A 25944-nucleotide genomic window follows, 5' to 3' on the forward strand; every position below is an offset into this window, starting at 1 on the left:
TAGCTTTAGACTCCATTGTTTAGAGAATTTACAAGATCTACCTTGTTCAGAGTATCTCCAGAGAGTAAAACTGGGCCTCATTCAGTAAAGGCACTTGGTGAGTGTTTTAACGACTTAGGTACCTGTGCTAGACTCTGTCTCAAATGACTTATTTGACTTTCAGGAAAATAATTTATGGTGTGACTTGGTTAATGTTTTATTGGAACATAAAAATGTTATATTAAATTGTACTTTTACTAATAGATCAAAAGAAGGTTTGCATGCATGCATGCTAAGTCACTTCAGTCGTGTCTGACTCTCTGCTACCCCATGAAGCGTAGCCCATCAGGCTCCTCAGTCCATAGGATTCTCTAGCAAGAATACTGGAGTGGGTTGCCATGCCCTCCTACAGGGGACCTTCCTGACCTGGGGACTAAACCTGTGTCTCTTACATCTCCTGCATTGGGAGGCTGGTTCTTTACCACTAGCACCACCTGGGAAGCCCCCCAAATAGCCTACAGCACCCCGTATTCCCAGGCAGACTCCCATCCATGTACTAACCAGGCCCAACCCTGCTTAGCTTCGGAGATCAGGTGCGTTCTGGGTGGTATGGCCGTAGATAAAGAAGGCTTAGGCAAACTGAACTGGCTCTGATAGTACAGCAAGTGAAATGCTGAAATCCTTTGACTAATTTAAACAGGCAAGACTCTTTTAAAACAGAAAAGTTCTAATATTTCTTTCCCTCATATTTTAAAACATTGATACTAGAAAAAGAATGTAACCCCTCCCACAAAACAACAAAAGAACAATTTCATTTTAAAGAATTTTATTATAGGATGTTAATATCCAGGACACCTTCAGAGCACCTTATTCATCTAATCAGATTTTTGGTAACTGGTTTTAAAGTGTTACTTGAGTATTTTTCCTCATACTGGCTTTCAGGCAAAAGTACTACTTGGTGCTTGTTTAAGAGATGTTAATTTGATTAAACAGTTTATCCTTAATAACCTGAGACATCAATCCATGGATAGCTTCTATGGTAGTTTTACAGCTAGAAAGAAAAAACAGATCACATAATGTCACAAGAACTGAGAAGTGTTTCAAACGTGTAACTTCCATGCCCCCTCCCCCACCCCCCCAATTCCATCCTTGCACCCCTAGTAATGATTCTGGTTCTATTCATACTCTGCAAAACATACTGTATACCATACCAATCTACAGTTTACTCTCTATAGTATACCATAGTGATTTTTAGCCTTCTGCATGTATTTTGATTATTTCCTACTTACTAAATTTTCCCAAAAGAATGACAATGTAAATATCTGATAAAATTCAAAAGTTATTTTATTATTTGTGAAAAGGTTTTGGAAAAGTTCTATTTTAGAAGGTAACTAAAGGTATTTATAATTCAGAAATATAGATTGATTCCAATATTACACTAAAATCTGCTTTTCCTTGTTGTTCATTAGTTGGAATTGTTTTTAAAAATGATTTTAATGAACCTTATGCTTTTTTCTCCTGAAAAATCAGAGACATCCTTCAAACAACGCAAAGGTAAAGTCAGATTAGTGGATGAAGGACTTAGATTTTAGAACTGATAAAAAAAAAAAACCCACCAATATTCAGAAAAGATGCAATTCTTGTAAAATTACGCCCAAAGGAAAATTCTCTACTATTGTACCATTACTCTTCTCCTTCCTACTTTTCTTCCTATACAGTTACATTCCCACAGTCACATTTTTGCTTCTTAAGAAATTGAGATGTAAATGCAGATAAAACTATAAATCAGACACATATAAAGATAGATGAGCAAAATGACATATTCAGAGCAAGTATCAAAAGTAAGCCCTAATGTCAAAGAAAAATGTGATTTTTATCCAGGCTGCTATCTTTATACCTTTTATTACTCACAGAGAAGAAATAAATGAGGTCATTCTAACCCAAGATAGCTTCTATTCCAACACATTTCGGCCTTCTCTCTCTCTTTTCTTTCCTATCAACTAATTTAGTTCTTCTCAAAATGGATACCAAGATAGTGATTTATATAGATGTCAACACAGTCTTCCTTTCCTCTCTATCCCTGTCATATTAAAATTCAAATTTTTGTGAAAGTGAATATTATATTACTTCCCAATTCTGTATGTATCTGAAGGATCATGTAATTATTTCATATGTTATATCAAGTTTGTTCTTAATAAATTCTTTACTGAGATTTGAGATACTAAATTACTATATAAAGGATTATTTCAGAAAAATAAATTGAGAGATAACAATCATTTTTCTGATATTTAGGGCTTAAAACTTTATAAAAATTTGAAATTTGATAAACTTAAGAAATCCTAATTTAATCCTTCACAAAAGGATTATATTAGAATAGATTAGGACATCTTTTTGCAAAGTTTTGTTTTGGTTTTTGTTTAAAGACCCAGCAATGGACTGGTTTTCTTTCTTATACTTTATGGCTGAAGCTAGAAAAGGTGAAAGGGAGTTTTTCACAACATCACCTAGACCCAGAAGCCTTTAATATTCTTACCTGCTGCTGCTGCTAAGTCGCTTTAGTCGTGTCCGACTCTGTGCGACCCCATAGATGGTAGCCCACCAGGCTCCCCCATCCCTGGGATTCTCCAGGCAAGAACACTGGAGTGGGTTGCCATTTCCTTCTCCAATGCATGAAAGTGAGAAGTGAAAGTGAAGTCGCTCAGTCGTGTCCAACTCTTAGCGACCCCATGGACTGCAGCCCACCAGGTTTCTCCATCCATGGGATTTTCCAGGCAAGAGTACTGGAGTGGGTTGCCATTTCCTTCTCCAAATATTCTTACCTATCTTACCTGTCGCCTAAATTTTCAAAGTTAAAACCTGCATCTGACAACCTTAAAGGTTAACATTTAGGTACCACTGTAAGTTATAGGTTGAACTGTAAGGAATTTGAATCCTGTTATTTACAAATCTTGAGAAAAAAAAAAGTTGGGGGTAGGAATAGATTTGCTCTCACCTGTCTCGTGTAGCTTTGGCAAGTTTGTCTTCTGACTTTCGATCATGTGTTTCTAAACCCAACATGAAACTTCCTCGTCCCAGCTGGGCTTCTGACTGTTCTAATTTTTCAGACAAATCGAAGACCTGCCCGGTGGTATAGTCTGCATTCTATGGGGAAAATGATATTGTATCAGTATACAATACTAGTGTATCACATAAAAAAATATACATACGTAAATTTTCTTCCATATATAGTATTTCATTTACAAATAATTCTACTATGAAATCTAAGTGGATAGTCAGTGAAATAAGTCAAATTATACTTGCAAAAACTGATTCCAAAGCTCAAGCAGTTGAATATAGAAATTTTACCCTTTTATAGTTTAAAGATTAAATTTGGAATTGTCTTTTTCGACTGCTTAAATCTAATAATTTGTTACTATGAGAGGCTTTGAAGTACACAGATTTGAGTCCAGATTGTGGTCCTCCTGCAGATTAGCTGGGAGGCCTTGGGAGAGGTCCTTTACTTTTCTATGCCTTTCAGACTTCCTGTGAAAATGGGGGAGGAGGGTGATAATTTCTACCTTAAAGCTATTGTGAGTGATGTATACAAAGCTTGTAGAACTGTTGATGACACCTAGCAAAAGCTTAACAATTGTTAGCTAATTTTGTTACTTTTTCATGTTGAACTTCCAGAATTAGTACTTATAACACATTTAAAAAATTACATTTGTGTTTTAGCTTTTCTAATTACAAAATTAATAGTTATACAGAAAATCTGAAAAATGTAGAGCAGTGTGTGTGTATATATACATATATAAATAAATAAATATATATAAAAGAAAATACCTACCATCCCCTCCACCTAGCTATAAACACAATTTTTTTTAAAGAGTATTGCTATATACTCACATGAGCTTCCCAGGAGGTGCTACTGGTAAAGAACCCGCCTGCCAATATAGGAGACTTAAGAAACACGTCCAAGGAGCCGTGGCTGCACGGGCGCAGGAGGGCCTAGAGGAGCTATCCCACATTGAAGGTCAGGAAGGGCGGTGGTGAGGAGATACCCCTCGTCCAAGGTAAGGAGCAATGGCTGCGCTTTGCTGGAGCAGCCGTGAAGAGATATCCCACGCCCAAGGTAAGAGAAACCCAAGTAAGATGGTAGGTGTTGCAAGAGGGCATCCGAGGGCAAACACACTGAAACCATACTCACAGAAAACTAGTCAATCTAATCACACTAGGACCACAGCCTTGTCTAAACTCAATGAAACTAAGCCATGCCTGTGGGGCAACCCAAGACGGGCGGGTCATGGTGGAGAGATTTGACAGAATGTGGTCCACTGGAGAAGGGAATGGCAAACCACTTCAGTATTCTTGCCTTGAGAACCCCATGAACGGTATGAAAAGGCAAAATGATAGGATACTGAAAGAGAAACTCCCCAGGTTAGTAGGTGCCCAATATGCTACTGGAGATCAGTGGAGAAATAACTCCAGAAAGAATGAAGGGATGGAGCCAAAGCAAAAACAGTACCCAGCTGTGGATGTGACTGGTGATAGAAGCAAGGTCTGATGCTGTAAAGAGCAATATTGCATAGGAACCTGGAATGTTGGGTCCATGAATCAAGGCAAATTGGAAGTGGTCAAACAAGAGATGGCAAGAGTGAATGTCAACATTCTAGGAATCAGCGAACTAAAATGGACTGGAAAGGATGAATTTAACTCAGATGACCATTATATCTACTACTGCGGGCAAGAATCCCGCAGAAGAAATGGAGTGGCCATCATGGTCAACAAAAGAGTCCGAAATGCAGTATTTGGATGCAATCTCAAAAACGACAGAATGATCTCTGTTCGTTTTCAAGGCAAACCATTCAATATCACAGTAATCCAAGTCTATGCCTCAACCAGTAACGCTGAAGAAGCTGAAGTTGAACAGATCTATGAAGACCTACAAGACCTTTTAGAACTAACACCCAAAAAAGATGTCCTTTTCATTATAGGGGACTGGAATGCAAAAGTAGGAAGTCAAGAAACACCTGGACTAACAGGCAATTTGGCCTTGGAATACGAAATGAAGCAGGGCAAAGACTAATAGAGTTTTGCCAAGAAAATGCACTGGTCATAACAAACACCCTCTTCCAACAACACAAGAGAAGACTCTACACATGGACATCACTAGATGGTCAACACTGAAATCAGATTGATTATATTCTTTGCGGCCAAAGATGGAGAAGCTCTATACAGTCAGCAAAAACAAGACCAGGAGCTGACTGTGGCTCAGACCATGAACTCCTTATTGCCAAAGTCAGACTTAAATTGAAGAAAGTAGGGAAAACCACTAGACCATTCAGATATGACCTAAATCAAATCCCTTATGATTATACAGTGGAAGTGAGAAATAGATTTAAGGGCCTAGATCTGATAGATATGCCTGATGAATATGGAATGAGGTTCGTGACATTGTACAGGAGACAGGGATCAAGACCATTCCCATGGAAAAGAAATGCAAAAAAAGCAAAATGGCTGTCTGGGGAGGCCTTACAAATAGCTGTGAAAAGAAGAGAAGCGAAAAGCAAAGGAGAAAAGGAAAGATATAAACATCTGAATGCAGAGTTCCAAAGAATAGCAAGAAGAGATAAGAAAGCCTTCTTCAGCAATCAATGCAAAGAAATAGAGGAAAACAACAGAATGGGAAAGACTAGGGATCTCTTCAAGAAAATCAGAGATACCAAGGGAACATTTCATGCAAAGACAGCCTCGATAAAGGACAGAAATGGTATGGACCTAACAGAAGCAGAAGATATTAAGAAGAGATGGCAAGAATACACAGAAGAACTGTACAAAAAAGATCTTCATGACCCAGATAATCACGATGGTGTGATCACTGACCTAGAGCCAGACATCCTGGAATGTGAAGTCAAGTGGGCCTTAGAAAGCATCACTACGAACAAAGCTAGTGGAGGTGATGGAATTCCAGTTGAGCTATTCCAAATCCTGAAAGATGATGCTGTGAAAGTGCTGCACTCATTATGCCAGCAAGTTTGGGAAACTCAGCAGTGGCCACAGGACTGGAAAAGGTCAGTTTTCATTCCAATCCCAAAGAAAGGCAATGCCAAAGAATGCTCAAACTACCGCACAGTTTCACTCTAGTAAAGTAATGCTCAAAATTCTCCAAGCCAGGCTTCAGCAATATGTGAACCGTGAACTTCCTGATGTTCAAGCTGGTTTTAGAAAAAGCAGAGGAACCAGAGATCAAATTGCCAACATCTGCTGGATCATAGAAAAAGCAAGGGAGTTCCAGAAAAACATCTTATTTCTGCTTTATTGACTATGCCAAAGCCTTTGACTGTGTGGATCACAATAAACTGTGGAAAATTCTGAAAGAGATGGAAATACCAGACCACCTGATCTGCCTCCTGAGAAATCTGTATGCAGGTCAGGAAGCAACAGTTAGAACTGGACATGGAACAACAGACTGGTTCCAAATAGGAAAAGGAGTTCATCAAGGCTGTATATTGTCACCCTGTTTATTTAACTTATATGCAGAGTACATCATGAGAAACGCTGGGCTGGAAGAAACACAAGCTGGAATCAAGATTGCTGGGAGAAATATCAATAACCTCAGATATGCAGATGACACCACCCTTATGGCAGAAAGTGAAGAGGAACTCAAAAGCCTCTTGATGAAAGTGAAGAGTGAAAAAGTTGGCTTAAAGCTCAACATTCAGAAAACGAAGATCATGGCATCCCGTCCCACCACTTCATGGCAAATAGATGGGGAAACAGTAGAAACAGTGTCATACTTTATTTTTTGGGCTCCAAAGTCACTGCAGATGGTGACTGCAGCCATGAATTTAAAAGACGCTTACTCCTTGGAAGAAAAGTTATGACCAACCTTGATAGCATATTGAAAAGCAGAGACATTACTTTGCCAACAAAAGTTCGTCTAGTCAAGGCTATGGTTTTTCCTGTGGTCACGTGTGGATGTGAGAGTTGGACTGTGAAGAAGGCTGAGCGCCGAAGAATTGATGCTTTTGAACTGTGGTGTTGGAGAAGACTCTTGAGAGTCCCTTGGACTGCAAGGAGATCCAACCAGTCCATTCTGAAGGAGATCAGCCCTGGGATTTCTTTGGAAGGAGTGATGCTAAAGCTGAAACTCCAGTCCTTCGGCCACCTCATGCGAAGAGTTGACTCATTGGAAAAGACTCTGGTGCTGGGAGGGATTGGGGGCAGGAGAAGAAGGGGACGACAGAGGATGAGATGGCTGGATGGCATCACAGACTCGATGGACGTGAGTCTGAATGAACTCCGGGAGTTGGTGATGGACAGGGAAGCCTGGCGTGCTGCGATTCATGGGGTCGCAAAGAGCCGGACACGACTGAGCGACTGATGTGATCTGATCTGAAGAAACACGGGTTTGATCCCTGGGTTGGGAAGATCCCCTGGAGGAGGGCATGGCAACCCACTCCAGTATTCTTGCCTGGAGAATCCCATGGACAGAGGAGCCTGGTGGGCTATATGCAGTCCACAGGGTCACAAACAGTCAGCACATTCACACCCACATTTGGTAAACTGAAATATTCTATATACTGCTGATACTTCATATATTTTTAAAACCAAAAGTTTAATAATCACATATGTACACTTAAGTGTACTTAAGTGTAATATTTTTTAAAAGTTTCTACTGGAATATCTTTATGTTATTCTATTTATTCAGTCTGTAAGATACTGTAAAGGCAGTACAGTTCAGTCACAAGACATTTTAAAAACATTTGCTGTCATCATAGTTACTATAAAAAGCCCTTTAAAATGCTACCAGCTTTCCAGTGATTTTACAAACATAATTTTTTAAACATGAAATTATATTCACTTTTTCAAAATGGTTTAGGTCACCAATACATCCTTCCCCAACAGATTTGGAGAAAACTCTAATGTTTGTAGATCACTTCACACCTAGAAGATTTAGCTGCAGATATAAAAATGTGGGATGGCAGAAACAGTTATACTATGAAAATGAAAAAAGAAACCAATTACATTTCAAACAGAGAAAACTAATATAAATAAAAAAAACTTTTTTCTGGTAGCTTTTAGATTACATGCTTTAGCTGTAAAGGGAAAGAGATGACATACATTTATTTATATATTTTTTTCTTAGAATGCTGTAATGTACTAGGTATTAAACTACACACAAAAAAGGAGGAAATATAATTTAACCTTTTCTTGATTATTAATGTCCTCAGTATATACAGTGCTGGAATACAGGGACAGCCACAGGCTGAGTAAGCAGAGCTGGCTGCTTTTGTACAAAGGTTCAGATAGCTCCAGTCTTACTGCTTCCTGCCCATGCCATCATGTGTCACTTCTGGCTGCTATCAGCATACTTGCCTCTAAGGAAACATGACACATGAGGCATTTAGCAGTGCTAGATAGACAGAAAACATTTAATAAATGTTTGCTATTATGATCACTCTCCCTCTTTCTAATTTACTATTTCTGACTGTTGAGGATAAGAAATAAGAAAAAAAATCATAGTAAATATGCTCAAGTGAGGTTTTTATCCATGAGTGCAATGAATCAAATGAGCAAAAAATAATTTATTGAGGCTTTATTATATGCCTGCTGCTGCTGCTTCTGCCAAGTCGCTTCAGTCGTGTCTGACTCTGTGCGACCCCATAGATGGCAGCCCACCAGGCTCCCCTGTCCCCGGGATTCTCCAGGCAAGAACACTGGAGTGGGTTGCCATTTCCTTCTCCAATGCATGAAAGTGAAAAGTGATAGTGAAGTCGCTCAGTCGTGTCCGACTCTTCACGACCCCATGGACTGCAGCCTACCAGGCTGCTCTGCCCATGGGATTTTCCAGGCAAGAGTACTGGAGTAGGGTGCCATTGCCTTATTATATGCCTAGTACTTTGCTAATTACTATATATATTTCATATAATTCTCAGTGTACTTAACAATGTGGGTATTATCATCTTCGGGCCCAAGAAAGCCTCAGACACATTAAATAATGCTGTGAAGGTCACACACAGCTAGTAAAATGGCAGACTTCTTTGTGAACTGAGTTTATCTTAGTCCAAATTTAGTGGTTCTAACCACTATGCTATACTGTACTATATGAAGTGGCTTACTTTAAAAAAAAAAAAGATAAAACTGTTCCTTAACTAAGATCTAGACAGAAGTTTCTGTCTTCTTCTAGGTATTAGATTTTAATGATATATTGGAAAATATTGACTTTTTCATTTTTTTTTGGTGGTAGCAGCATCTGCTTGCTATAAGGTAGTGATATTCTGATTTCTTTGGGGGACATTCTTAGTCCAAGTGCTCTGGAGAGTTTCTTCTACTCCAGCCCAGAAGTGAAGCAGTGACGGACTGCCTTGGCTCAACTACTCATGGTGTTCATTCCTTTGGCCCAGAGCAGGTTTAAGGTTAGGCATGTGACCTACAAACTCAGACACACAGTGAGGCTTTGCCGGGGAACATGTTGAGTGGTGTGTATGTGTCTGTGTATGTGTGTGTTGTGTATCTTGATCTTTTCTTTTGAATGTGGAATTGGGAGGTCTAAGCTAATACTGCCATCTTGATTTCACATGAAGTCTGAAACTGAAACCAACTGACCTGAAATCAAAGCTGAGAAAGGAAGACCAAGACCTCATAATATTGTCTGAATGCAAACTCAGGCTGTGCCTGAAGTCAGCCCTCCTCCTGGTATTCCTGGACTTTGCAGCTTACATGATTCTCTTTTTTGTTTTAGCCAGGTTGGTTGGGTCTCCTGTCACTTGTAACTAGAGTGCTACCTGAGACACACAACAAAGAACACTATTGGCATTTTTCTCTAACTCAGTCAGAGGTAGATCTCATCCTCATCTGGTCTCAATAGTACACAATACAGATCCTAGCTTGGCCTCTGGTCATACAGAATCTGCTCCCAAGCCCACCATCTTGGCAAAGTCAGTCTTTCCATAAAAAAGACTTTCAGACATTAAACAACTTATATAGATTGATAAAATTCAGACACATTCCTCGCAAGCATAGTACTTACCGTAAGCAAGCTAGAGGAACTCAGCGTATTCACCCAGTATTTATTCCACAAAAGCTCAAGCAATTTCCGATCCAAAGAGGATTTGAAATATGAGACTTCTAAGGCATAGTATCTAATGAAACAAAACCACAAATCTAGTAAGTAAAACACATTCAACCACATCACATAAAGGTTATGGCCAAATTTAAGTTAATTACATTTTATATCCAAATAGTCATGCTTTAATTTTTTCCAACAGAATAACAGGTAAATAACAGTAACTGGTTTTCTTACTCTTCAGAGGGGTGGTTGCAATTCAGTTAAGCGAATATTCTCTAGTTATATTTCTCCCCTCTGTAAAGCCCGGAAATTCTCAAAAAATTATTAATAACTAATCAAAATTTCTGAATGACATGTTTTACCCATGCCACTGACTTCATAAATTTCAGCCAACGGTAATGAACTTCCCCTCTCCAAGGTTAGCTATTACTTTTGTTAGGCTTTTAAAAATACTAAAAATGACACGTGGATTCTCGATTCCTCCTTTCTAATCCCCTAATTAGGAACAACTGCTTTTTGGAAAAGCAAAACTTTAAGGTTGGTCATTAAAGCATATTTTAAAAGAATTGCTGCTGCTTCTAAAGGTGCCTAATTTATAATCAAGGGAAATTTGGTTAAATGTCTGAAAAACTTTTTTTTTTAAAGAAAGAAATATTTAACTATGTCACTATGTTACAAAGAAACAGAAGGGACTTCTTCACCTTAAGGAGCTTACCATTTTCATGGGACACGTGGGATGAATCCATGGAAAGTTACAAATACAATGATATATATTGAATAATAGTAAGTGATGCTATAGTGCATATTTAAAATGAATCATCTGCCAATTAAATGTTAACAATAATGAGTATTCTTAGTATAGACAGAACAGCCTGAGAAGCTCCAGGGAAAAGGCAGGATTTCGAGTAACCCTAACATGAGTCTATAGTGTGGCTATGTTAAGAGCAAGGAGGAAGCATTAGGCAGAGAGCCCTAACTCACAAAAAGGAAAGTCATGAAAGGAACAAGAAGTTAATCAGTCTGCCTGGTAAGTTTAGAGGGAGCAGAAGGATTTTGTAAGGGAAATCTAGGAAGCTATGTTGGGGTCTAGCTAGCAGAAGACATTACATATAAGGCTAAGAAATTATCTTCTAGGTACTTGGGACTCATGGAAGGTGTCTGAGCAGATCAGTGATACAGCCGTTTATATCAGTGTTTGAGAAGGCCGGCTGTGGTAAGATGTGTCAGAGGAGAAATGGGAAGCAGGGAGACCGCGAAGGATGCCACTGCAGTGAAGCAGATGTCAGGAGAAAAAGGCCTCACTCTCAGGTTAGTGCTGTCGAAGATAAAGGCACAGGGACGAACAGAAATGTGTGTTCTTTCAATTCAGGAGTGAAGAAATTTAAAAAGAGTAAGAATTTAAAGACAATTCTAAGTAAGGGCTTTATAAATAAGATATCCCTGCATATGTGTAGATGAAAAGATTAAAAAGAGTAAGAATTTAAAGACAATTCTAAGTAAGGGCTTTATAAATAAGATATCCCTGCGTATGTGTAGATGAAAAGCTATAGTGAAATGTGGAAGTGGGACGTGGAAACAGTGTATTTCTTGAGCCACTTATTATGTCCTGGCGCTTTATATATACTCATTTAATCTTCCCTACAACCACAAAAGGAAAGATTTATTATTCCCATTCTAGGCAGAAGAAACAACTCTAGAGTAGAGACTTGTTCAACACCACAGAAAGTGGCAGCAAAAGTATATGATATTATGTCTGTTATCAAAACCTCTTGGTCTAATTTATTGTTATATCCAGAGTGTAGACATTTAAGACCTTGTTTAAGAAGTGAAGCCCTGGGAGTTGAGGCAGTTAGGTATGGGGAGAGGAGGCAGGGGCTCAGGTGGAAAGGTCAGTTTTAGAAATGACAGGTTGTACCTCTGATACTTTAGGGGAAAGAGAGGATGAGTAGAGCAAAAGATGTAGATTATAAAGGATGGAAAATAAGGGAGCTCAAACTGGAGGGTCTAGAATAGACTTTTATGTTTTAAAATTTGTGGATCACCTTAATGTTATTACTGTCTTAATTCCGTAGGCTGATGCAATGAAATTTTTTGGTCTAATATTAGCTGCAAATCTCAGTAGCAGAGTTGAAAGCAAGAAGAATATTCAAAATTACTCGTGGAGCTAAATCCTCATCTTCTGTACAGGAAGTCAATAATAGATACTGCCTAGAACTGAAAATCAAGAAGTAGCACTATCAGCATGCTGTTTGAAGTTAATGGGGTAAATACTTAAACGGAGTATAGCTATAATAGTTGAAGTGATTCCCTCTGGGGGTGGGGGAAAGGGAATGGTATTTTCATAGAACCAGTGACTCTTTAAACTATGAGCTTGTATAACATTGATAACATACAAGCTAATTTTAAAAATCTGTTGTGTCCTATTTTTACTAAGGCTCTTCAAAGTTAAATATATTTAATATCTGTATTAGATTCTATGTTGAAAACAAATTTTGGATTATGATCTAGAATTTAAAATAGGAAAGAAAAAAGATCAGTGTAAACTACAAATTACAGCTCATTGTCAAATGATTTAGGAAATGATCTATGAGTCTGCTCTTAACTTGGCACTATGATTCATTGATTTGAAATAAAAATAAGCAACTTATTTGCCCTATTAAAAAAAGTTTACTCTTTATTTAGGAACTGGTCCTAAGTAAGAGAGTATCTTTGAACATCCTACTTATTCCAGGTTCAAAATTCTAGGCTCTAGCAATGCAGGTAGTTAGAAAGCAGCAACTCCTCTCAGAGAGGCTCATTTCTCAGAAAAAAACAGGAAATGCAGGTTTGTTTGGGTATAGGAAGCACAGTATGCCTCATGGTCTTTGTTTCAAAAGCTGCTGCTGGTGATGAGAGAAGCAGAGTAGGTTAAAGAAACTGCAACTCAATATAAATGAAAAAAATTGTTAACTCTGAAAGTGAAAGTATTACAGCAAAGGTGTTTTCATGCTTAGGAGCAATTCTCTCAAATAGGAATGGCTTAAATTCTTTTCAGTAGAGCAAATTAAGAGATTTAATTACAAACCTCTCATTGGTTTATAAATGAAAATAAAATAAAAATCTTTTTTTCCAGAAGTATGCCAAGGATCAGACATATTTAAAAATTAAATTCTAGAAATTCTGGTATTTTCTAGGAATTCTAAACAGAAAAATAAGAGCAGTAGTAGCACATGAGTAGTAAAGTATTCCTTGAAGTTAGGATAGGAGATGTGGAGAAAGGGACAGTAGTAATCAGGCAAAACTTTTTTTTTTAGGGGGGTGCCCACACTTCTATGTGCCATGCCCTATTTTAATTGTTAGGATATAGCAGTGAATTGATTTCTCTCTCATGAAGTTCACATTCTAATGAGGTCAATAAAGGAAGCAAAAACATATCAGATGGTCACAAGTGCTAAGAAGAAAAATGAAGCAGGGCAAGGTAACAGTGACTAGAAAGTGCTAATTGAAATAGGGTGATCAAGGAACATTCTCTGTAAAGGTGACCCTTAAACAGACACTCGTTGACTGAAATAGTGAATCACATGGAAATAATGAAGAATGTTCCAGGCAGAAGGATTAGCAAGTGCAAAGGCCCTAAGGCAGGAGCCAGCCTAGTACATCTGATAAACCATGAGGCCACTATGGCTAGAACAGACAGAGCAAAGGCTGAGTGACAAGAAGTAGAGTCCCTGAGATGGGCTCAGAACGATTGTAGGGGCCAGTCTACATAGGGTTGGGTGGTCCATGGTAAGCACTATAGATCTTATTCTTAATGAGACAGGAAATCACTCTGAGAAGGACGAACATGATCAGACTTATATTTTAACAGAATCTGTTTGGCTGACAAAAGCCCTTTAAGGGGTGGGGTGAAGTGCAGAAGCAAGAAGACTAGCTAGAAGGCTAGTGCTCTGATTTAAGTTCCAGATGGCTGTGGCCTGGGTCAAGGTGATAGTAAGAGAGGTGATGTATTTAGAAGGTGGAGAAAATTGTCTTCACTGGTTTACCGATTTAAAAAATTGAGATGTAATTCACATAGCATGAAAGTCACTGTTTTAAAGGAGTATACAATTAAGTAGTTTTTAGTATGACTTCTTTAACTCTTGGAGTAAAAATGTTTAGGGATAACTTTTGCTATGTGGAAACTGGGTACATTGAGGGCTGTAGAAATTGCTAGCGTCAGGCTGGCTCTGCATACAGCTTCCTTCAACTTTTACTTTCATCAACAGGCCAAGTATCTTATACATTGATAAAACGTATATAGATGGGTGAAAGGCAAATAACATGTTAGATTAAAACAATTGTTAATAAAGATTCAAACATTATCCTAAATTTATATATTCTTACTATTATTTTAAAAGGTATTATGAAATGCATTTCACCTGAATTTTTTTCTCATCTATAAAATTAGGGGCTTGGTCTGGACGATCTTTGAGGTTTCTTATGATGATTCTGGCATCAGATACATTTTTAAATGACTTACTGTTTGCAGTGTACACCAAAGTCTTCTATTTTATTAAGTGGGATGGTCTGGTACTCAGAAGGTCCTTCATCCGGAGGCTTGTAGCCCTAAACAAAAATGAAGAAAATAGAAGACTTAAACACAGCAGAGGAAAAACATGTTTTCTATGTGACTTTCTGTTTACAGAAACATTCATTTGGGGGAGCCAATTACTGAACATAAACACCTAATTAAAAAAAAAGTATATTGCTTATGCTGCTGCTAAGTCACTTCAGTCGTGTCCGACTGTGTGACCCCACAGACGGCAGCCCACCAGGCTCCCCCATCCCTGGGATTCTCCAGGCAAGAACACAAGATTGGGTTGCCATTTCTTTCTCCAGTGCATGAAAGTGAAAAGTGAAAGTGAAGTCGCTCAGTCGTGTCCGACTCTTAGCGACCCCATGGACTGCAGCCCACCAGGCTCCTGCATCCATGGGATTTCCAGGCAGGAGTACTGGAGTGGGGTGCCATTGCCTTCTCCATTGTTGCTTATACTCTTCCTCAACCCCATTCGGTGGCTGAAGGCTAGATTTGGCTTATAGATTAATTTTTCTTGTCCTTAGGTGATATTCACTTGTGCTCATATCTATTTCAGATTTGCAGTAGATAGAAGGTGGCCATGACGCACAAATCCTTATTAACAAAAGAACTGCTTTTCTAGTAGAATTAACAACATGCAGCACAAATGTATTACTTTTTTGCTAAAGACAATTTGTGGTAGTTGGGCTTCTATTTTGTAAATACCATTAAACTGTTTTAGGACAAAATGAGATACTAACTATAACACATCTTTAAAAATAAACCAAATATTTAAAAATTGAAAAACTATAAGAACTAGGAATTTTTCAAATTACCTTTGGATATGTCCTGAAGGCTCCAAGATTCACTTTCCCTGCAGATATTGTTCTTGTTGGGTCAATCTACAAGAAAGATATATTTAATATCTGCTGACTTATTTGTTTAAACATTATAAGCCTAGAAATACATATGTACATATAACATTATAGGCACACACACAAAATTAAAAATAACCAATAGGGAAAAAAATAACCAAATTGGAAAATCACAGAAGTTCAACAGAATGGTTAAATATGGAAATCTCATCATTTATTTAGAGATTAGATCTAGTTATTATACTATTTAAGAGTATTAATTACAGATTTGCTCATCTCTTCCAGAAGTCTTTTTAAACAGATGAACAATTTCTACCTTCCTTAGAGTAACCTGAATTACATCTAAAATACTTTAAGCATAGCAAGAGCTGTTCTAGCAATTTCCTGCTTCAATCAGTTCACTCAACATCGACCAAATGCCCACTGTGTGCAGGGAACTGAGACACAGGTGCTGTGTACATTCTCATCTAACAGAGGGTGGGGAAAGATGCATAGAAGTTACATAACTTGTTCAGAGTCCCAGCTACAAAGAAGTGGAATTTAGACTCAAACCTAGGCTGGCACCAGACCCTTGCTCTTTACCATACTGTTTTTATTTCCCTGTATACCTGCTTTAGTAAATCTTCATGAAAATTAATTACAACTGGTTGTAAAAATACTTACTACCACTGCTACAAATGGTTCCTGGAACTGCTGATTGAGCATCTGAGTACTAACATCAATTCCAGAAAGCCAGCAGCCATAGCCAGGGTGGCTATGATACCAGCCAATTGCATTTTCAAGGCGGCCAACCTAACAAATGAAGAGAGCAAAGGAGCTTGAGGTTCTTGTTTAATCTTAGAGATGCTTGTGATTTGTCTAGACAGCCCTACAGTTAAATAACAGTATGCAGAATAATTATAGCATATGGTGCTTAAAAAAACTTTTTTTAGATAACACATGCTCAAGGCACAAAATTAATAAGATACATGTACAATAAGGTCATTCAGTCTCCTTCCACCTCCTTCCCCTCAACTAGTTTCTCAGCCCAGATGTTACTGTCATAGGTTTACACACCTATCTTCCAGAGTTACTCTCTGCATATAGAATATATTCTTTGCATATATGTAGATTAATAAAAACACACAATGGCATACCACCAATAGTATTCTACACTTTGCTTTTTCACTCAACAAAATATTCTTGGATTTGTTTCACATAAATAAACATATAGATAGCTACCTTTTAAAGGCTGGCTGGCAGTTCATTGTGTGGGATATAATTTATTTAATCAGCTTGATATCCAGTTACATTTAGGTTGTTTACAATTTTTTGGTTTTAAACACACATAATGAATATGAGAATTATAATTTCTTTTAAAAACTCAGATATAGTTTATATATGTATAATATATATAGACATTCGTTCAGATGTACAACATGATGATTCAATATATGTATATACTGTGAAATGATCACAGTAAGTACAGTTAACATCCAACACCACATGCAGTTACAATTTTTTTTTCCTTGTGATGAGAACTTTTAAGATCTACTCTCTTGAGAATTTTTAAAAAATCCATGCTTATCTCATATATGTTACATATAGTTAAGAATAACTTAAAATATAAACTCTAATGTAGGAGGATAGTTTTAAGTTTAGAAACTCAAAACTATGAGACTCTTAACTTGCAGTAACCAAATTTTAGGGAACAGCATTTTTACCTGTTTAGCATTTTCTATGTATGCAGCCATGTACTCATATGCAGCAGCCTGAGCGTTCACTCGCGTTTCAGTGCCCTCTACTGGCAAAGCAAAGCTGTCCATAATGATCATGGTCTCACCGTCCACCTTGCCCAGCATCAAGCCCATCACTTCCAGGTTGCCTCCTGATCTGGCATGCATCACCATTTTCAGTAGAGCCAATGCTGAGATTTTGCAGTACTTAAAGTAATGGTGACTACAAAACAAAGGCATGGTGTAATTAACTTTCTTATATAAGTACAATTGTAAGACAGTTTTTGTACAGTTTTTGTGGAGATTAACAAATAAGTATTGAAGCAATTTACACTGAAGAAATGGGGAGAAAGCATATATATACATAGAATGAGGGAAAGAAAAACAAAGTAGAAAAGGACAGAGTTCCTGAAGGGGGATGGAAATGATAAACATAATCCTGCAAATTACTTCCCATTGGGGGAAGGGAAAAGTATGAAATAATTTTAAAATATGCTATTTGAGTAGACAGAAGGGAATTACACGACCATTTCAATAGACTTTTTCTCCATTAATTTTGGAATCACCAAATCTAGGTTTCTGACCCTGGTTGGTCCGTTTTGCCTCATTATTCTCCCACTTAACCTTCCAGGCCTAACAGTTAAGAATGTAGGCTCTGACATCCATCTACCTAGGTTTGAAGCCTTTTACTGCCATATCCTGGCTGTAACCTTGAGACAACCACTTAATGTCTGTGCCTGTTCATAGAGTTGTTGTTTGGAGGAAATGAATAAAATAATGTACGTAAAGTGCATGGCTTAGTGCCTGACACATACAAAACTTTTTAAGTGCTGCTGCCTGCCAAGTCGCTTCAGTCGTGTCCGACTCTGTGCGAACCCATGGACTGCAGCCTACCAGGCTCCTCCGTCCATGGGATTCTCCTGGCAAGAACACTGGAGTGGGTTGCCATTTCTTTCTCCAATGCATGAAAGTGCAAAGTGAAAGTGAAGTCACTCAGTCATGTCTGACTCTTAGCGACCCCATGGATTGCAGGCTCCTCCGGACAACAGTACTGGAGTGGGGTGCCATTGCCTTCTCCCTTTTAAGTGCTAGCTGCATTATTAACCTATCTTTTATAGTACTCTGAGAGTACAATGTGTTGAGGGTTGTAGCTTCTCTTTGTGGTATCAGTCTAAAAATGTAAAATGTAGCCTTAAAAGCTTTAGTCCTACTGTGATCAGTGTTTCAGTTTGTCATCTGTGTATGTGACTAAACTACTGTTGAATAAAATTCCACTTCAGTCTCATTGATGTAGCCAAAGACAGCAAGGATGACTGTAACTGGAGATACAATGACACAGTGAGGCTGATAATTTAAAATATTCAATAGGCTATATCAATCTAAGTATGCAGCCTGCTATAGAAATAGCAGACAACCAGGCAAAATAACCAGTCTGTAAAGAGTGTCAGTGTCTTTGAGAAGTCTTTTTAAAATGTCTGCCCACAGATTTCAGTCACAGATGAAAAATATAGAGACCTGACCTTGGAAGTCAAGACATGAATTAAAATCTTCACTCCTCTATCTACTGGCAAAAAAAGTCCATTATTGTGCTTCTATTACATACATTCTAGACCCTTTTTTATACATGCCCTGATCTAATCTTTATAACATCACCAACAGATAGGTCTTTTTTCTCTTTTACAGATAAAAAAGATAAGTAAATTTCAACTAATTAGTTATACTTGTGAGATTTGATTTTCGGTCTTAACTGTTGTTCACTTAAGAATTCATTGCCTCTTTGTAATTATGAACTAAGTTATTTACTATATTTGCTTGTTTTCATATATGCAGAAAAGGAATAAAAATACTTCGTTGTCATAAAGATTAAGTGACATATGCAAATTCCCAGCTCAAAACTCAGCCTGTAGTTAAGTACTCAGTAAACACTGCTGAATCTGAATTCCCACAGGTAAAGCTTGCCTTGGAAAAACCTGTGAGACAGATGAAATGGTTTTTGTTGTTGACCACCGCTTTCCTGTCTATCCATTAGAGAGACTGACCTTTTTACTCTTTCCATGCAATATCTGCTGTCAGGAAAGGATAAATACCGCTGCAAAGAAATCTTGACCTGTCATCACTCCGAGGGACACATGAGTTTTGCTAAGGGGCAAAAAACCTTAAGTTCTATTGATAAAATTTACAGCTTCTGTAAAAAAATGGTGGAGTAAACATTGTGGGAGACTGAGTAGAGCCTCTTTGTTGTTTCTGAAATAATTACCAGCAAAAAAGAAGCAATTATAGATATAAAAGATTACAGACTAAAAAAAGCTGGCGCATAATTATTTTAGAGACCATTGGATTGACTCAATATCTGAAGATAGCTGTAGTCCCAGTCTGAAATCAGCTGAAGATCCCAACAAAGTGTATATCGACACAAGGTTCAAGGCAGAGTGTGGAGTATCTCTAACAATACGGGGGCTGAGAAGTGAAAGCCCAAACTACCGCTTGTCGTTTTCCTCTTCCATTCTCCCAAGGCAAACGAGACAGAAAGGGGGAATCAAGCAAGCCCCAGTGGAGGGTCTTACGCTTTATTTGCGGGGATAAAAAGGTAAAATAAAATTTCTTAGACGATTCCTTTTCCTCCTTGCTGCAGAGGGAAAGACAAGCTCTCTATCCCCAACTCTCACTGCCCCTGGGTCTCTTAAAAGTCCCGCCACCCCTCCCTCCCCTGCGTTTCGCCAGGGACCTCCTCACTCCTTAGTCCAGGGCTTCGCCGCCAGGATTTCTTGCTGCTGTTTCTTGTCGTATTTGTAGATTTCATCGACACTCTGGGCTTCCTGCATGTTGTTGGCTAGCTCCCACGTTTTCTGGGCCATGCCACTCCCGGAAGCTGCCATCGCCGAGGAATCTGATAAGCTGTCGCCTCCGCAATCGAGACGCAACTTTATCTCGCTAGGTTTTCGGGCGTGGGCTCCGGACCCACCCCACCGCAGGTGCAAACTCACACTAGGCTCTCGGGGCAGCCATGACACCCAGCACCGGAGGTGAAGTTGGTACGGACCATCCGCGGGATGGCGGGGGTCCTTGGGGGACGCGGCTATATACACAGCAGTTACACAATAGTTAAGAGGCAGAGGAGTCGTCTCATTACTGAAAAGAGAACTTACTATCTTGGAAAATTATATGTGTGAAATAGGACGAAAACAGTAGTTACCTAGGGAATGGTATAGCCTTCTGTACCGGAAGAAGGGCATGTAACGTTATGCCAGAAACTGGAATTGGCCTTCCTTGTTCGTTCTGCGCAGGTTCGGCTTCCGCCATATTAAAAATGGGAGTGAGAGATGTCGCTCAGTCGTGTCCGACTCTTTGCGACCCCATAGACTAGCCTATCAGGCTCCTCCGTCCATGGGATTTTCCCGGCAAGAGTACTGGAGTGGGTTGCCATTTCCTTCTCCAGAGGATCTTCCCGACCCAGGGATTGAACCCGGGTCTCCCTCATTGTAGGCAGACGCTTTACCGTCTGAGCCACCAAGAAGCTGCAATGGGGCAAAGAACTGTTTTTACGTGGGTGTAAGCAATGGCAACCCACTCCAGTACTCTTGCCTGGCAAATCCCATGTACAGAGGAGCCTGGTAGGCTGCAGTCCATGGGGTCGTTAGGACTCGGACACGACTGAGCGACTACACTTTCACTTCATGCATTGGAGAAGGAAATGGCAACCCACTCCAGTGTTCTTGCCTGGAGAATCCCAGGGACGGGGGAGCCCGGTGGGCTGCCGTCTCTGGGGTCGCACAGAGTCGGACACGACTGAAGCGACTTGGTGGCAGCAGCAGCAGCAGCAGGTACTCTTAAGATTGTTGAAAGCCAAAAAAAAAAAAAAAGATGTCTATGGAAAAGTAGACATAGAAGTAGTTCCGAATGCCGCTTTTGAGAGAATGATAACATGGCATCCTAGTTTACTTCCAGATGAATCATTGCACATGCGTAAAGCCCTTTGACTTGTAGTGGTTTGGCGCAAAACTTTCCTAGAGGGGCGTTCTCTAGCGTCTCAAGGTGGCCATGGAAACTTGTGGATGGCTATGATCGTGCCTTTTGGCGCGTTTGTAAAAATAACATCTATACGAGCTATTAGTGTTTTGCTAAGTGTCCAGTACCCACTTCTTGAAACAGTTTACAGTTTAATCTTATACATTCCACTGTGGAACCACTTCTGTCCCCTAAACCGAATTAATCTAGGGGGAATATGTTGTCACCCACCACTTCATGGGAAATAGATGGGGAAACAGTGGAAACAGTGTCAGACTTTATTTTTCTGGGCTCCAAAATCACTACAGATGGTGACTGCAGCCATGAAATTAAAAGACGCTTACTCCTCGGAAGGAAAGTTATGACCAACCTAGATAGCATATTCAAAAGCAGAGACATTACTTTGCCAACAAAGGTCCGTTTAGTCAAGGCTATGGTTTTTCCTGTGGTCATGTATGGATGTGAGAGTTGGACTGTGAAGAAGGCTGAGCGCCGAAGAATTGATGCTTTTGAACTGTGGTGTTGGAGAAGACTTGAAAGTCCCTTGGACTGCAAGGAGATCCAACCAGTCCATTCTGAAGGAGATCAGCCCTGGGATTTCTTTAGAAGGAGTGATGCTAAAGTTGAAACTCCAGTATTTTGGCCACCTCATGCCAAGAGTTGACTCATTGGAAAAGACTCTGATGCTGGAAGGGATTGGGGACAGGAAGAGAAGGGGACGACAGAAGATGAGATGGCTGGATGGCATCACTGACTAGATGGATGTGAGTCTGAGTGAACTCCGGGAGTTGGTGATGGATAGGGAGGCCTGGCGTGCTGCATTCAGGGGGTCGCGAAGAGTCGGACACGACTGAGCGACTGATCTGATCTGATCTGAAGAGTTAATACAGTGTTTAATTATTTCATTTATTTGCTTGTTTTTAGGTATCCTTCTTTCTTCTCCTATTCCCCATTCCACACTAGATTCTAAGTTCCAAAACACAGGGACCGGGTCTCTATTCCTTGTTTTATCCCTAATACCTACCATAGATGCTCAGTGTTTATATTACTGGGAAAAATAAAGAGGGAGGGCGGGGGGTAGTTTCACCTCCGCAACTTCAACTTTTAGTTACCTTGAAAGTTTGCATAAGTGGTCAGCGTTGCCTGGAGTGCTTTCCCTTTACTTTTCTGACTGGGAGCTCATATTAATATTTAAAAAGAGAGCTCAAAGATCTCTACCATGCAATCATTCTCAACTTCTTTCTCTCTCCAGTCATCTTCCTTCCACGACGAATCTAAATGTCTGTAGGTGCTTCTGTAGCTGTTACACATTGAAATAATATGTTTGTTTACTTGGAAGTTTTCCTTTTCACTGTAAGCGGGTGCACTCTGCTCTGGGTTGTATCCTCCACTCCTAGAAAGGTGTGTGACATTTAGTTAAGACAAACATATAGGAATTACGGAATCCACAGCCCCACCTGCGGTTTTGACATTATCTTTCAAACCCTCATACAAGGTGACTTGAGATAAAGGAGCCTTAGCTGCACTGGCCTGGGAAGCTAGAGAGAGATCTCTTTTCTAGTGGTGATATATGGCCACTAAGTATTCGGGTGAACTGAGTATTTTGAAATTAGTAATAAAGTCTAGGACAAAACGTTGACCAGACTCCTGAGGGAGCAATAGTGCCCGGAGAGGTGTGCCAACAGTTTTTCTCTACCTTTTCCCCTGTCTGTCCCCTCCAGGCTCCCCCCACCCACCTCCCCCAGGCTCTGAACAGAGGCCAGCTAGGGCTTGGAAGGTTTGAAGTGGGCAGAATCAGTTTAGCCTCGGAAAGTGGCTCCGGCAGTTCAACAGTCTCAGGCGGAGTCCGAGCCCAGATTCGGGTGAGCCCTGCGAACCGCCGGGCGTCCATGCGGCCTCCGGGGCGGCAGGGGGCGCCCCCGGCCGCGAGCCTCTGCCCCGCGGCTGCAGTGGGGCGGGGCCACGCCCGGCCGTTGGCGAAGGGCGGGCGGAGGGCTCGGCCTGAGAGGCGGAGCCCGGGTGGCTTGTCACACCGTTCCCGCGCTGGGCGACTGCCGTCGCTTCTTCGGACCGCGGCTAAGAGCCTCGCTAGAACGCTGTGCTGTTCCCCGACGCCAGACCGCTTAGCTGAGTAAGCGTCCGTCGGCCACGGTGGGGAGCGGGCCTGTCAGGGTGTGGCCGGGCTTGAGGAGCGTCCCGGGGCTGGGTTCGCGGCTGAGGGCCTCACTGGGGGCCAAGGTCCTGGGGTTACCTGGGTTGGGGTGGGGTTCCCTGGGTACTGGGGTCTCGTGGCCGCCGGGCTGTGGTTGGTGTCTAGCAGCTGTGGGCTCCGGGGTCCCGGACCTCTCTGGGGTTTCGCTGCAGCGTGGCTGGGGGCGGTGCTCGGTGCCCCGGTTGCCCTGTGCGTGAGGGTCTCGCCGTCGCCAGACCGGCCCGGGGCGGTGCCTTGGTTACGTGGTCTGGACTCCGGGCCGCAGCTCCCACCGCCGCCGCCCTGGGTGCTGTTGAGACCCGGTTGCCTGACAACGCGTTGACGCTTCCCGAGGAGACTGCCACCCACGGCGCCGGCGCCCGGAGACCAGCTGCGCCTCGGTTCGCGTGCCTCCCCTCCCCATCAGCCTCTCTCCGCTGCTCGCCAGTGCATGTGGAAGCACCATTCCTTTCACTCGGGGCTGGTTAATGGTTAACGTTTATTGAGTGCTTGTGTCCCAGCGCTGTTTCTCAGTGCTTTCTTTGCAAGTAAAATTGGATTCCCACAGCCCTGTGAGGTCGGCGCTGCTATTACCCAGTTTCCCCCGGGCTCCTTGAGCTTGAACCTGTTGTTTCTATTTGCCTTGATTTTAGGATAGTTACCTGCGATTGGAATCACGTTTGCAATAACTTAGCACTGGGATTCATCCTTTGAGAGAAGCTGGGTCTCAAGATTATAGGATGAAGTTTAGCTTGGGTTTCTGGGAAGACTAATTTCTATAGTAAACCACTACCTCGATTCCAAACACCTTGGGAAATGCAGGAGTCTAATAGTAACCAATATGAGTTTGTAAAAAGCCTACACAGACGGCGTTCAACTTTGCATGAAAGAATGGCTTTTCATGTTCATAAGCAAAAATGAATCCTATGGTAACCCATAAATTGTTGCTTTCTTTTCTGCATATTTCTTCTTGCTAGAAGTGCACTGACTTTCTGTATGTTGAAGTGCTCCCCAAGGATGAAATTTTGAGTCTCCTTCGCACGTGGAGCAAGTGGTAAAGAACCCCTCCTGTCAGTGCAGGAGGCCTAAGAGACGAGGATTTGATCCCTGTGTTGGGAAGATCCCCTGAAGGAGGGCTTGGCAACCCACTTCAGTATTCTTGCCTAGAGAACCCCATGCACAGAGGATCCTGGAGGTCTGCAGTCCATAGGGTCGCACAGAGTCGGACATGACTGAAGTGACTTAGCACCCAGGGACGCAGTACAGATAACCCGATGAAAGGGAGCAGGTGGTTTTAGATAGGATAAATTGAAAAAGGGTGCTTTCACTGAATGGATCTGGTTGTGCCTTCCACAGACACAGACACATACAGAGGCATGATAATGGATTGCTTAGAATGAGTTCCTCTAGGATTGCTTTTTCCCTCTAGTTTTTTCTTTAAATTAAACCTCCAGTTTTGAGTCACTTAGTTGGCTGTTGCATCAAATGATTCTTTGGTTTTACAGGTTGTCCACTAGTGATGGCAGATGGGATCAGCACAGCTCCAGGTGCTCCGTTGCTAATACCTATACTATGAAATAACATCTGCCCCCTCCCCCCCACTGGAAAGTCATTTAAGAGTTCTTTAGACTTCATCTTCAAAAGTAGCCAGAAAATTCAAGTGACAGGTTAACCCAGAAAATCTTTTGCAGTTAGTGAAATTAGGGTATAACTAAGAACATTCAGAATACCACACACACAGTTCAGGTGATGCTGGTATAGTGATGGGACAGCAGTGATTGAGAATGAAAGTAATTAGCATGCACATTCTCTGCTGGGGAAGACTAAGGGGAAGCAGGTGGTCAGCCTAGAAAAATATTTCTCAGTGGATTTCCTATGAAATCAGTGTGTCTTGGGTTTAACTTTGAAATAAATTTAAAAATTGGGGGGAAAAAAAGGGTGGTTTGAGTACAGCATTTCTCAAATGAAGATTTTAGACTTAACCTGATTAACTATTACAGACTTTGAGCAGATTGCAGATTATCCTTTAACGTCTTTCTGACTTAATTTCTGATTGCTTTCCTGAGTGGGAGACAAAAGTCTTTGAATAAATGTTTTGGAAGTTTTGCATAACCAAAAGTTTATCTAATTTATGTTACTGTTCTTAGCATTAATGATGTATTATTAACAGTTACTAACAGACTTAGTTGTGCTTTTATAAATTTGTGTGCTCTCTCTATCCTAACCCTCAGTTTCCTTTCTCCTTCCAATAACATGGTATTTACTTCTTAGCAATATTTAGAGAGATTTGTCAAAGTTTAGATACGCCCTTGGAAGTTTCATTCATGTGGATGTCATCTGCAAGGAGAAAAAGATTTAGCACCTTTCATTAGGTGGAAAGATCTCCATGTGGATGGGAAATGAAAAACATTGTCTTGGTTCAGCTCAGAACTCCCTTTTTATCTTCTAAGGCTTTTTCACAGGCTCCCCACTGCACCCCACACCCATATATAATCACTCCCTGCTGTTCTGTTCTCTTGCACTGCTGCTAAGTCACTTCAGTCGTGTCCGACTCTGTGCAACCCCATAGATGGCAGCCCACCAGGCTCCCCCGT

The 25944-nt window shown here is 40.7% G+C and overlaps 2 protein-coding genes and 1 pseudogene across 15 annotated transcripts in view; 1 reads left to right on the top strand and 2 right to left on the bottom strand.

Moving 5' to 3' along the window:
- Positions 1–491: 491 nt before the first annotated feature.
- Positions 492–600, bottom strand: LOC133260839 (5S ribosomal RNA; annotated as a pseudogene).
- A 188-nt stretch (positions 601–788) lies between these two features.
- COPS5 (COP9 signalosome subunit 5) lies at positions 789–22357 on the bottom strand. 4 transcript variants are annotated; one of them, XM_061438916.1, is made up of 8 exons: positions 22272–22357; positions 17143–17377; positions 16103–16231; positions 15401–15466; positions 14529–14614; positions 9992–10103; positions 2972–3120; positions 789–1030 (listed from the first exon to the last, which is right to left on the bottom strand). In XM_061438916.1, exons 2-8 carry the CDS (start codon positions 17326–17328, stop codon positions 946–948), a joined length of 813 nt encoding a protein of 270 aa, XP_061294900.1. In that variant the 5' UTR covers positions 17329–17377; positions 22272–22357; the 3' UTR covers positions 789–945. The 4 variants fall into 4 exon arrangements, with proteins under 4 accessions (XP_061294900.1, XP_061294898.1, XP_061294896.1 ...); XM_061438914.1 differs by lacking the exon at positions 22272–22357 and adding an exon at positions 20348–20469; XM_061438912.1 differs by lacking the exon at positions 22272–22357 and adding an exon at positions 19888–20189.
- Positions 22358–23095: 738 nt separating this feature from the next.
- The window catches only part of CSPP1 (centrosome and spindle pole associated protein 1), a 110341-nt gene continuing 107492 nt past the window's right edge, over positions 23096–25944 (top strand). For 4 of the 11 annotated variants that reach the window (XM_061438909.1, XM_061438903.1, XM_061438905.1 and 1 more), the window contains exon 1: positions 23098–23290. The gene's annotated coding sequence lies outside the window, so the exon portion shown is untranslated. Of the gene's footprint in view, positions 23291–25944 lie in introns of all 11 variants that reach the window. The other 7 variants (XM_061438901.1, XM_061438904.1, XM_061438902.1 and 4 more) reach the window with 4 other exon arrangements.

The sequence above is a fragment of the Bos javanicus genome, chromosome 14, assembly GCF_032452875.1.
Source record: "Bos javanicus breed banteng chromosome 14, ARS-OSU_banteng_1.0, whole genome shotgun sequence".
Taxonomy (NCBI): Eukaryota; Metazoa; Chordata; class Mammalia; order Artiodactyla; family Bovidae; genus Bos; species Bos javanicus.

Excerpts from the sequence above, each read along its gene's own strand:
- COPS5 (XM_061438912.1), bottom strand. The coding sequence starts at position 20,030 with ATGGCAGCTTCCGGGAGTGGCATGGCCCAGAAAACGTGGGAGCTAGCC. Across the intron at positions 3,121-9,991 it reads GTTCCTCTAGCTTGCTTACG|AATGCAGACTATACCACCGG; the intron begins GTAAGTACTATG and ends TTTTCCCCATAG. Across the intron at positions 1,031-2,971 it reads GCCAAAGCTACACGAGACAG|CTGTAAAACTACCATAGAAG; the intron begins GTGAGAGCAAAT and ends TTTTCTTTCTAG.